Source organism: Glandiceps talaboti, chromosome 8 (genome assembly GCF_964340395.1).
Source record: "Glandiceps talaboti chromosome 8, keGlaTala1.1, whole genome shotgun sequence".
In the NCBI taxonomy this organism is placed as follows: Eukaryota; Metazoa; Hemichordata; class Enteropneusta; family Spengelidae; genus Glandiceps; species Glandiceps talaboti.
In genome coordinates, this window is record NC_135556.1 from 9,637,559 (window position 1) to 9,650,770 (window position 13,212).

At 34.8% G+C, this 13,212-nt stretch overlaps 1 protein-coding gene across 1 annotated transcript in view; it reads left to right on the forward strand.

Annotated features, from left to right (window-relative positions):
• Positions 1 to 549: 549 nt before the first annotated feature.
• Positions 550 to 13,212, forward strand: part of LOC144438934 (cytoplasmic FMR1-interacting protein 2-like) — a 64,027-nt gene continuing 51,364 nt past the window's right edge. Inside the window, exons 1-2 of the mRNA XM_078128161.1 lie at positions 550 to 664; positions 9,184 to 9,412. Coding sequence (XP_077984287.1) covers positions 9,206 to 9,412 — 207 coding nt within the window. The 5' untranslated portion in view covers positions 550 to 664; positions 9,184 to 9,205. The remainder of the gene's footprint in view (positions 665 to 9,183; positions 9,413 to 13,212) is intronic.

Consider the following 13,212-nt stretch of genomic DNA (forward strand, 5'->3'; position numbering starts at 1 on the left):
CCAATGACCTTTATGCAAATTCCGTAGATGAAATTGAGAAAGCCATTCGTTGTATGCCAAATAACAAAGCACCCGGTCATGACGGGTTAGTTATTGAGTTGTTTAAACAAAACTTTACCTCGAATGAGTTAAATGTGTTAAACCTTTTATTTAACAAAATTTTCTCTAGCGGTAACTTCCCTGCAAGCTGGAGTAAAGCTATTATTGTTTTTGTCTCAATTCAGTCGAAGGTTTAAAAAGTTTATAGCTTGGTGGCACGACTAGGCTACTACTGCCCTTTTTATATACTTTCTCAACTCTTAGGGAAGCATACAATCAATTGCAGCTTATGATTAAATCCTTCACATAGCCACCTCTGTCCTACCAGGTCTCCAAAAGCCCGAAGAACTGTACAGTCATTGGTCAAATCTTGCCCAAGGACACGCCATTCATATTCATGGACAACCACCAAGGATGATCCCACCCACATTGTGTCCCAAATGCAATGTCATGATATCGCGGACTAAATGCCCATAATGCAACACACCGGAAATAAACACTTCTGGTACATCTGCCATTTTGGGAGTGTTTCATTTACAGGAAGTGATGTGAAGACGTCGAAAATAGTGTGAAATGAACTCCCGGTGTGACATTTTAAATTAGTTTTACAATTATCAGTCATCAGGTAAGATAAAGAAGTTCATTATATATCCAAAATAGTATTATTTTAGTATATTTCTCGAGTGATAACGGCACTGCTCGCCACGTCCCTTGTAACCTAACCGTGTACGCCGTAACGCTACACTGTAGTATCCGAGTTCAACGTCGGATAAGGCAGTAGACTTTGCACCATAATATTGATTTTGTAGTAAGTACTGAGTCCGTCGTTTTAGTTTTCGGTCAAAAATTAGTTGCAAAAGAGGACCACAGAGGTGCAATATTGCGGACATTCGTGCATTAAAACACAAACAAATATGACATTCCGTGACACATGATGTAGTAGTTGTAGCAAGTCAGGCGGTCATCAATGATGCATGGATGCCAGTGATGTTATTCACGTTGAACCCAGTACTAGAGAACTCGCCTTTACATTCACCAATATTCACTTAGTACATGTATATGCGATGAAGTAATATTTCATATTAGTAAGGACAATGTAAATGTTAGAGATTGCACCACGACTCTATTCTACCTTTCTTACCTGGCCTGAATGTGACACCTAAATCCGTGGTCTACTTTGTAAATTGTATGTTCGATACTTGGAACAGATTGGGCACGGGTTGATAAATATCCACTTACGCCGTTACCTACTAGTCCTGCTTGCAGACGGTGCGTGGGTCTAGATAACTGACATGACCCTCAACAAGAAGGAAGGGACGAATTAAACCGTATGCAAGCAGGACTAGCCGTTACCGTACTAGTGACTGACTGCTCCCCGTTAACTTCATTCGCTAATACTTACAGTCAGTTCAGTCATCTTATCATCTTGTGAATATGCAGTTCATCCAACTAATCTCAAACAAGCGTGTATATGTCTTTCTTCATTTACACTATCGTTTACAAGCCCTGTGATGTAACGCTACATGTGTAGATTCTCAACATTATATACGTGCTATTTCAAGTATTTGGCCAGTGGCAGATTTTTTTTTTGCACCATTCATCCAGTATGGATAAATAGCAGATTTTATGTCTAGTTGTCCTGTGACAAGGAAATTATTCTTTCAATTCTTTGGCAATTAATCCAACAGAATACAAGATGTGAATGTAAACCTTTTGAATTTCCAGGCATATACATGTAGTCACAAACAACACTATTTTGATGTAATGAAGACAATTTGGCTGAATAATGAGACAATCACATACACATTACACACATTACCATAGATTTAAAAGGAAAAAATCATGGGTTTACTACTTCACATATGCTTGTCCTTGAATTTAAGGACATGCAATATTAAGGCCCAGGTCAGAGTAGTATACATGTATACAAGCTTGATGATGTAAAGACAGGGATAGTAGAAATTTGATAGAAAGGATAAAATTCATCAAGCTACATGTACATGCATGTACAACTAGTCTGTTATATTGAACCATGTGTTAGAGTGTATTATAATGTTATAGAAACCTACATTTGTATGCGAGTGAAACAAGCCTCAGGAATACAAGGATGTTTATAGATAATTTCCAAGTGTTTCATCCCCTTGAATGGGTCACAAAGAATTTCTTATATACCGATATGTACCATATTTTGCTACTCCTAACTCATTGTGTAAATTAAACAAAAAAGATAAACTTTTGAAATTACAATGTAGGTAGTAGTCACCATATCTTTGTATGAGTGACAAATACATGTAACCTATAATACTAAAGTCTACAAAACATATCGTAGATGCATACTTTTAAAAGTGAAAGTTGATGATAACAAGGATAGCGAGGAAACCGTCTTTCAGTTTCTAGAAAGATGTGAATACTTTCACTAACATATTTTAAGAAGAAACTATTGATAAACTAGTAATAGACATACACAGTTTCTTTTATTCTTTTACTCAGATGGCTGTTTCATTGTTTTGTGTGTTCCATATATGATGGAGTAGTGATTTGTACTTTTACCTAGGTTGTTGTAAAACTCATGAAACTGGGGTGTGGACTCTTTTTTATCAGTTTGTCGTCATAGAAGTGCTGTGAAGTTAGGGCACAACCAGCTTGTTTGCTTGTACATGTACCTTGCTTCTCACCTTCAATGAAACCCTACCAAGTCAGTCAAGGAAACCCTACCAAGTCATCACATGATGTTGTATTGTTTGAAGTGTGCTGTAAAATTGATTTGTCATACAGGAAATTAAAATGGCACTATTGCATTTTGTAAGTTTGGACCCAAGGTGTGTCATCAAAATGAACTTTTTAAGGATTTTTTGTCAACATGGACAGTTGTAATAGCAATTGTAACAAAAAACATATGAGAAGTACATGTACATTTCCACCCAATGGCTTCATTGTCAAATGATAAACCATTCTAGTTTACATTGTGACAGTAATCCTTCAAGGTCTTAAGGAGATACACATTATTATACACAGTAACCCAAAAATGTGAAGAAAAAAAATGTGATTGTCCTTGAGGAGAAATTGCTTCATGATGGTCCCAAACAACATATACATTCAGTGTACATTTTTGTACAGTAAAGTATGGCCAACTCATTTGTGATGGAATGAAGCCAGGTTTGATTTTTGTTTTAGCTCAAAATTGATCTGAATTGATGTACATGTAGTTGTTAGCTCTCTCTTACTGTAATACAAATATGTGATAATATGTTGTACCTCAGAAATACATTGTAGATGAAGGTAATTTATCAAGCAAATACCATTAATTCACTTTATGGGTCATCTGAACCAATGTATATTGTATTTAACTTTGACATACTAAATGATTCTAAATATAGTATGTGAAAATGTACTGTACTTGAGTGCAAGAAATTTATTTAAAGTAGTGAAATATCAACAAATGCAAATCAAATATTTGTATGTATGGTGTATGTATGCTACCAGCATTGTTCCAGTCAATGAATAGAATTCCATTCAAATTAGAACTGACATATAGATCATTCCATGAACTGGACAGTAATGTGTTCATATATCACTTATAAAGGTCCACAGTACTGAGGCAGTGAAGTGACATCTCAGATTTATTTCATAGCACTTCCTTGATGGATTTCAGAAAGTTGGTGGATTTTCTACCAGTAGGCGTTCGTCGGCAACATTTATAGTGAGTGCATGTGGACTTAGTGAGACCAGTCAACTGAAACTTGAAAGTCTTGCCTCGCCAACATTGCATCTTGGAAGTATTTGCTGAATGAGTTAATTTCAGCTTGTAATGTATTTGGACATGTTTGCTGTATGACCAAAACTGACATACCAATCCCCACACAGATCTGCCCCTAGTGACCTGCATATACATTATACATTGTCAGAATCCAAGCTGTCCTATCCTGCAGTGTACAAATGTATGCGCTTGGCATGGAGTCCATTGTAATACATTTTTATATACCTTTGTTGCCATGGCGTTTTCACTATCCCTACACTACGAGGACCACATTGGAAATAAGTGTTTTTAAAAATACTTTTATGTGTTATCCTTGGTGATTTTTATACCTTGTATTTTAATACATGTATCTACTTGTATAAATTTTTACCTAATAAATTCAAATTCAAAATTCCAATCTATTATGTGCTTAGATGATGGGAGCATAAATTTTGCTTTACTGCCAAATGTGTAAGTGTTGTGTAATTGAATTTGTCAAGACTTACAGTTACATGTAGTTTGCTCAGTAAATGACATAAAAGAAAATAATCAGCTGCATAAAATCTTAGTATTGTTTGAGTAAATACTTATCATCATTAGGTTTAGCTATTAACTCAAGACACTTGTGACAATTCTTCTAATTCTCCATTGATGTTTCATTGCATGATTTGTGTACATACATACATACATACATACATGTACTAATTTCTTCCTGCTGTAGAAATATGATACATTTTAAATGACAAAATTAATGTTTTCTGTAATTAATGTGAAGCTGGAGTGTGTTGTCAATAATATCATGTGTATTCTGCCAATCATTGTAAGATGAGATGTATCATTTACATTACCCTATCAAATGAAAGGGAGGTATTTCATATATGGTTATCGCACAAAGATATGAAATACTGTATATTATGTAGAATGTAAAAATGTAAATAAAATATGTTATTTTTAGTTTTGTCCATATCAGGGGCAGTTTCATTGTAAGTAGTTTCAGGCGATATCATGTAATAATTTGGGGCAGATGCCCTACTTCAAACATGTGCAATGTACAATACTATTTAAGTAGAGGCTTGAAGTTGAAGTGTATAGTGTGAAAAGTAACCATGTACAAATGGACATGTATTGAACAACTCCAGAGACCAGTGTCTTGGATATGATATTACTTGACAATGTTGCTCACCATTACATGTACAAATGTATGTTCAGCTTCTTGTCTAACTCAGAGACTACACTTAGTGTTACTGTTCGGTTTGCATTTAAACTCTGGAATGAGAAAATAGCTTTAAAACAACTCTATCAAAACTAAATTACTAATGCTACAATTATTGAAGTTAAGCATACATTTACATAATACATGTGCGTTTGTAACATACAATGTACTCAGTGAACATGCAGTGGTGCACATGTTTGTGTGTGTGTGTGTGTGTGTGTGTGTGTGTGTGTGTGTGTGTGTGTGTGTGTGTGTGTGGTGTAGTTCCTTCAAGTCTGTCTAAAGGTCTCGACAGTGTTGTTCCTGCTTGTCTTCTAATATTACAAGTCAAGAAATTTTGTTAGCATTTAGCAATTTTGAGAAATTTCTCCATGCTGAAAATCAAAACTACGAATGGACAATAGCACAATGTCACACAAACTCAGTAAGCAAAGTTTGTTCATTTAGGGGAGGAGGGGTCTGGCATCAATGTGATTGCTGAACTTCATTTTCACACTTCTAACCAAATTTCAAAAACTTTCACACCTTCAATGATAACAGCTGCTGTATTTACATGTACTACTGAGGCTGGGTTTCTGGTACACATGTAAGTACGTGTAGTTTGATGTGTTTACCATCATCTCAGTAAACAGGTTCATAAGGTTGGAACTTCTTGTTTGCCATCATGTTTTCGCATTGCATCGATATAGGGTTTACACCACATATGAAAGTGTGAAAAAAAAGAAAAAAAAAAAAAGTGTGATGTCACACTTGTGAATGTTCGTTAGGGGGGGGGGGGGGGGGGTTGTCCTAAACTAGCAATGTTTGTTTATTGAGCTTGTGCAACATTGTGCAATCATCCCTAATATATACATGTACATGTAGTTCTTCTCATGCCTTCATTCGATAGGAAAGGGAGAATGTTGATAAAAAATAGATCCCCACATCAAAATGTACTACATGAAATGATCATGAAGTATGTTTGGTATACATGTATCCTTTTTGTTGTGGCCTAAACAGGAAAAGTAGTATTTAAAATCAAGGAATAGATTTCCTTCCCCTATCAGTGCATAATGAGAATAATATTACCAGGAACTATCATCACCACCTGTTATACACACATAGATGCCAAAATATTTAAAGATTAAATGCAATGTTTATTTTGGTTTCCAAAGAATAACATACATGTGGTATCACATGTTCTGATCTGTACAATAAGTTAACTGAATGTTTGTTTGTATTAATAACATAGTCAATCCACGAAATTATTCATCATTTGGATTAGAATTTTACTGGCCAATAAAGCAATTCGTTGTCACTAAGATTCGAGAACTCCTGGTACAGATACGAAAAATCTAGCAATCTCTGCTCATAAAAGGGAATACATACAATTATACTGTGAGTACTACTATTAGTACTATATTACTGTAATTTTATGTGGAACCCTGGTAAAATGTATATTGTACCTTGGGTACTCGGATGGATTTTACCTACTCGGGCCAAAAAAAAAAAAAGAATTGTTTCTGGTCAGCGCACGCATCACTTCAAAGTTAAATACCATTACGCCAGTATTTTTTGTGTGCAGTTGTCCAGCCCATGCATTGCAGTCAGCAGATACGTGAAGAAACACAAAAATAACCCACCCTATTTCAGTGAAGACAACATCTACCCCACATACATGCACACTTGCTCTAAAGTACTAAATAAAAAGAACAGTAACAGCCATAAAATGATAAATAATAGCCTGAGACACAGGTTTGTTGAAAGAAATTGCTCCATCGCACTGTCCTGACCAGAAACAACTTCTTCTTTTTTTTTGGGGGGGGGGGGGGGGGGGGGTTAACTGAACTTCTGAAGTGAGCAGATTTGTTGTTTGAAAAAGTGATTCTCTGGTAAAATGTTCACAGTAAACACTAGACCTACATGTATGCATGTACATGTACTTTGTGAAACAATAGTGATGACACTCTGTGATGTAACAGATCTCAAAGCACATGAATAAACATGTAATTTTCTGTCTTTTTTAATGATGAGGAAAATGGTATGCACCATGTAATATTTGAAATGCTTAAAGTACATATATGTACTGTAGACAATTACATACATACATGTAAACAGACAGTTGGCAAATTCTTGTCCATATTTCACCTTCTGTGAAATACTGTACATTACAGTCCATTGCCGGTTGGTTTTCACTGGCTGTGTTTGATACAACAACACAGAAACTGATAAGAAACTGCACACGCTACACTTTTAGATAACAATATAATATATTGAATGTTTCTTGTGACATTTTGTCTAAATAAAAGGAACTAACGTGACACCATGCAGACATTAAATGCAGATATGAAAACATTGGTGCCCACTTGTCTACATTTGTACTTCTAGTTGCAATACATTTACAAATAGTTTATTTCAGTCAGACTAAAATGTAGCAAGAATTTGCAATTTTTTGCTACATTTGTATCTTAAGAGTGCAAAATTGTAAAGTCATAATAGTGGTTTCTGTGTGGTTGTGTCAATCAGAGCCAGTGAACACTAACCTGCAACAGGCTGTAGTTATAACAAATCAAAATATGCTATAAACCAAAATACACTTTGCCTTACAGATTAGTTAGTACATGGATCCATTCATGTGATATTATTGGAAGAGTATTATTGGGAGATTGACTCACAATCAATGAATCTGTTCAAAGTTAAGGTCATGTCATTTTGAGGTGAAAGGTCATCAATATGAAATAACGTCTATGATCTAGTACAAGTAGATTATATCTTGGTTTGGGTGGAGTTAGCTCAGTTCCTGTCTTATGACTCATTATAAAGTACACATTGTTATTGTTGTACATGAAGTGTAACAATGTACTTAACAATCAGAAAATAGTAGTTTTTGCTTTCAAGAAGTTACAAAGGTACAATATGTAGCCATACATGTACATTAGGTACAAACTTCAAGCCTATATCATATGGTCCTATTTCACCTACATGTAGACTGTGGTACAAAACCAACCATGCCTGTAAATTAATACACATGTTCATATGTACCATAGTCACTTAAAAATGTGCAAATGCACGTGACAATTTACATGTTTTTAGTTTACATTGTGTACCATATTATAAGAAATCCATCATCAAAGGATAATGTGTTTGCATGTTTGCTTAATATTGAAAAATTATGTTTTGCGTATTTTGTGTACATGTACTTTGTACAAGGTTGTAGCATACATGTACACCCTATACATTTGTACGTGTAGGGTCTATGGTTGTAGTGGAGATGATGGTAGTAATCGTAATGTGTCATATAGAAACTAGACTAATGTTGTATGTATGTTTGCAAAAAAGATAGATCATTTTGTTAGTAGAACAAGCTACATCACTGGTAATTTTACATGCATGTAACTAAAATATTGAAAAATGACACCTTATCCGTAATATGATGTTCATGCTGAGCTCCTACAATAATAGTCATAGTCACATCTTGCCTGCATGACCTCACAATGCATCATATCCTGTGGATTGTTTATAATGAAATTGTGCTTTTTAGTATGTTATGTTACATGTATCTAAGAATATGGGGGTACATACATGTAGATCGCATTTCATGTTTTCCAACCTCAGATTCATACATTGTACAATGTATAGAAATCGACATGTGTAGAACACACTACTGTATTTGTCCACTAACATGATGGAGAACAAAAAATTGAAAAGAAAACAGAAGTACATATATGCAGACAAAAGTAAATTACTGACATAAAATCCACTCTTCATATAAACACAACTAATGTAGTAGTACGGTGCACATGCTTCATTGTTGTAAGACATTTCCGAGACTGTAAGATACGTCGTGCTGATCTACTCTCACCGGCCTTGACTGAGGTGTGAGGGCACCCTGACACAGCGTACATGTACCTTACAGACTAGTCATTTCCTAGCATGACTTAGCTTCCATACTTGGTAGTCAGATTTTATAGCCAAGTATATATGGTACTCATGAAACAATCAGCCTTGCTACTTTTGCTAAGTTGTCAGTTTGACCATGGTATTAGTGAAATCTCACTAATATATCGATACACGTAGTCTGATCATTTGCTGTAAACTACAAGTCCAATCAAGCCCTCAATCATGGTTATTTACTATCCTCAAACGAAAAAAGTAGCAATGACTGGACTTTCACAGTTTTTAACATTTTATTTATCATCTTCATTCTAATTTCTAGATAACTATTTAGAGAGATCAACATGTCAACTCAGATAAGTTTGGAGGACGCACTGTCCAATGTTGATCTGTTAGAAGAACTACCTCTACCAGACCAACAGCCATGTATAGAAGCTCCTGCTGTCTCACTCACATACCAGGCCAATTTTGATACAAACTTTGAAGACAGAAGTGCATTTGTTACTGGTATAGCCAAGTATATTGAGGAGGCCACTGTCCATTCACAGTTGGTACGTACCGTTTTGAAATTTTGTCAGATATGTGATTTTTTTATGGTATAGAAATCTGAATAGTTTTTTACATCCGATAAGAAAAATAGTCATTCAATCGGATGTACGTTGTATATCTAAGTAAGAGAGACAAAAACTTGTCAAAATTGTCATGATTCAAATTTCATCATCATACATATACATGTCATGACTTGTTTTGGTCAAAAGAATTACATGTACACATAAACTCTGCTAGGTGGATTTGTCTCTCAAATGTATATTTCATTGGGATGTTCCAGTCAAGTGTGGGTATATATGCCTGTAGATAAAGAAATACTCAGACTCAGGGACGATGCAAGATAAGCTCTGTACCATCATACAGTCTACAGTATTCAAATTGGGATTTAAATTGGGATTAGAAACACCAACAATTGCTTGATTGGTGGGATATTTGGTAGGCATGTGAATTGCCTCATTTATGATCATACAAAATGTACTAATCAATAGCATGGATTTCAATGTTGTTTGTTCTTTAACATGTCATTCAATGGCATTATTTTTTTTAGTGAGTTGTAATGATTGCATTGATTGAAACCTACTGTACATTGTATGTACTATACATTAGTCAGCTTCTATAGAATGAAAATAGGAAATATTTGCTCAGGCCAAAAGAAAAAGAATTGTTTATGTGCATCACTTCAGTACCTTCAATGAGAATTTAAAAAAAAATCATGTCACCATTTTAGATAAACTGTCATGACCAGAAACAATTTTTTTTTCTTTTTTGGCCTTATAGGCCACTGTACAGTTTTATGCTGTAGAATGGCAGATCTTCACATTTGTATTTCCATGTTTAGCATGTGAGAACTCATGTGTCTATGTTTGCTAGAGTACATGTACATTCTGCCAGTTGCACAAACCTTTGAAGTACATGATGTAGGCTAGCGTGACAGGCTGTGCTCTTGGCAACATACGCTGACTGGATGCACAGCTTTTAATTTAAATACATGATCCTATTTACATTTGTACATGAATACATGTATCTGAGAGTGAGGTACAAATATAAAGTCAATAATTTCTTACATCAATTTGTTTGACCGTGATTTTGTTGAGGGCTCAGTACATGTAAGTAGGTTAAATCTATCTCAGTTCTCCCAGGAAGTGTATTTGGGGTTTTCCATCAATATCATTTTACTACAATTTGTACATGTAGATGTAGATGTGGAAATCTATGCAAGTTTACATAATTCCCACCTTTTGTTACCAGGGTTTCTAAACCATAGCCCCCAAAAAAACCTTGTTTGACCAAATGACAATCAACAAAAATACAATATTTACTGCTATACACATGTACATGTACTTAATAATTATGATATCAAGATTAAGTTTTTAATGAAAATGTGGAGATGTCAGTCACCACTTTATTGAAGATCTAGTATTATTTCTTAGATTGCAATTCTGAAATTAGTTTAAAATTTTTAAAAGTACAGAAAAGTGTAATTTGCCCAATCAAATTTGAAAAAATGTAGCATGCAATCAAGAGGGTTATAGTGACAATACATGTAGCATAAACTACTCCACTCTTAATAGGCACCTTAAGTCACTGCCTTTACATATGCAAAAGACATGCAGCACATCGGTGTGCCCTCTAAGCCAATTTGACATGCGTGCCACTGACACACACAATTTCTATTTTGTGTCCCCCTATCTTTTACTACATGGTGACTCACAAGAAATGTCAGTTTTTAATCATTTTGACTCTCAACAACAAAATTTGGCTCCCATTAGAGGGCACACTGCAGCACATAAAGTTGTACATTGTACATGTATCTGAACAAGGAAATCATGGCATGTGTGTAAAAGAATGTGAAGTTCTAAATGAAAATGTACATGTATCATCTTACATAGCATACTGTGTGAAATACATTCAATACGCCATATTCCGATTTCACACTTGTAATCATTTTGAAAGAGAAGTGTCACCAGGAATTGATGCCCCAGATGGGAAAAATCGGGACTACATATGATCTGGATTAAGTCATCAAAATGTACCTAAAACAACTCTCTGTGAGTTCCTAAAAATGATGTGATTGGGAAAAAAGTGAGCAGCATTTTGTGACTGGTTGTCGTTGATAATGCCACCTTTTGTCTAGAAATAGTAAAAATTATGATTTCTTCAAAGGTGGCCATAGTACTCAACGACCCTCACTTCTCATCCAAAACAGAAGCTGTTTTCCAAATAACACCCTCAGTGGCCAAACTATACAGTCTTTTGTTTTTTTCTGATAACCCGGAATATGGCGTATCCAACACATAAAGTACCTATCACTGAATCCACATATGCAAGTCTAAAGTACACCAGTGTAATTGGAGTGTTTAAACTTTCATAATTCTATTCTTAAATCTCACTATTTCCACCAATAATGTTGCAGCTACATACAGGATGTCTCTTGGAGGTAATACTTTACATGATGCAGCTACCACTGTACTCAACTTTTTTCTCTCCCCTGTAATGTTATCCTGTTTTTTTCCATGTTGTGACCTGCGTCGCCATCACTTTTTCATATCCAGCATTCCCTCTCAACTAAATGGTGTATGTAGAGTGGCTCTTCTGCAAAATGCACGCCCTGAAATAATCCTCAATATTCCTTACTTTCTTATGTGACAAAAAGCTGTCTCCCTGCACTACACCTGGAAAAAAAAGTTTTGTCTTCAAATAATCAGCCTGGCTTCAGCCTTTGGTATATGGTATTCATTCATTCATTCATTCATTCATCATCATTCATTCATTCATTCATTCATTCAAAATTTTCATGAGGCTCAGCATTAATGGCCATAGTCTTTAATAAACTAATAATTTGTATTCGTATCCATATCCATATTCATATTCATTTTTATATTCATATTCACATTCATAGTCATATTCAGTCATTTTTGTCCACTTATGTATTCATATGTATTCATATTCATATTCAAATTAGATTAGTATATTGATGTGTAACATCAGAACTTACGATTATGGTAAAAGGGTTAACCTGTACTAATATAATGTAATATGGTTATTCAAAATTTCAGTCAGCTACAAATGTAGAACTTTGTACAAAATTCAAAAGCCATAGTCCTCATTTCTAGACTTCAAGTGTATGCACGAATATGTAGTCTGAAGCCAGGCTATTAGCCTTATTTATCTTTAAAAGTCAGTGTTTAACTTTGTACAAGTTGCAAATCAAATGTAATAATTCCTAAGCGGTGCTTGCATGACATCTCATTAGTATTTTATGTTCTTGGTTATTGATAGGTATAATTTAAATGTAATCTCTGCCCCCCCATTTTGTGTTTTGTTGTCAACGTTGCAGCCATTAATTTAAACTCAGTATAATATAATGTGCAGGAAGAAGTGAAGGAATATCCAGCATGACATGTTTTTCGTAAAAAAAAAACAGGTTGACAAACACACACGCTAATATATTTTTATTTTTGCATGCTAAGTTTCTTTTCAGGCATATTTCACACGCCTTTTATGAACCTACTGCTTTGGAGCAGTGTACATGTATTTTATGAATGGTTTGGCGATTTTTTCAATGTTGTAATATATCCTATTATATTGCATGGGAGTTTTGTTAGCCTTTACTCTTAAGCATTGGCTGCGCAATAAATATTTTGTACGCATTTTAATACACCTTTTTTATAGTGACCGTTTTGACACCCGGCTTATGCCAGCACAGTGATTGATAGTTTTGTATACACTTATGGTATGTTGTTATTGTGATTATAGGCACGTAATACATGTAGGTAGTCCTGATGTAATAATGACAATTGAA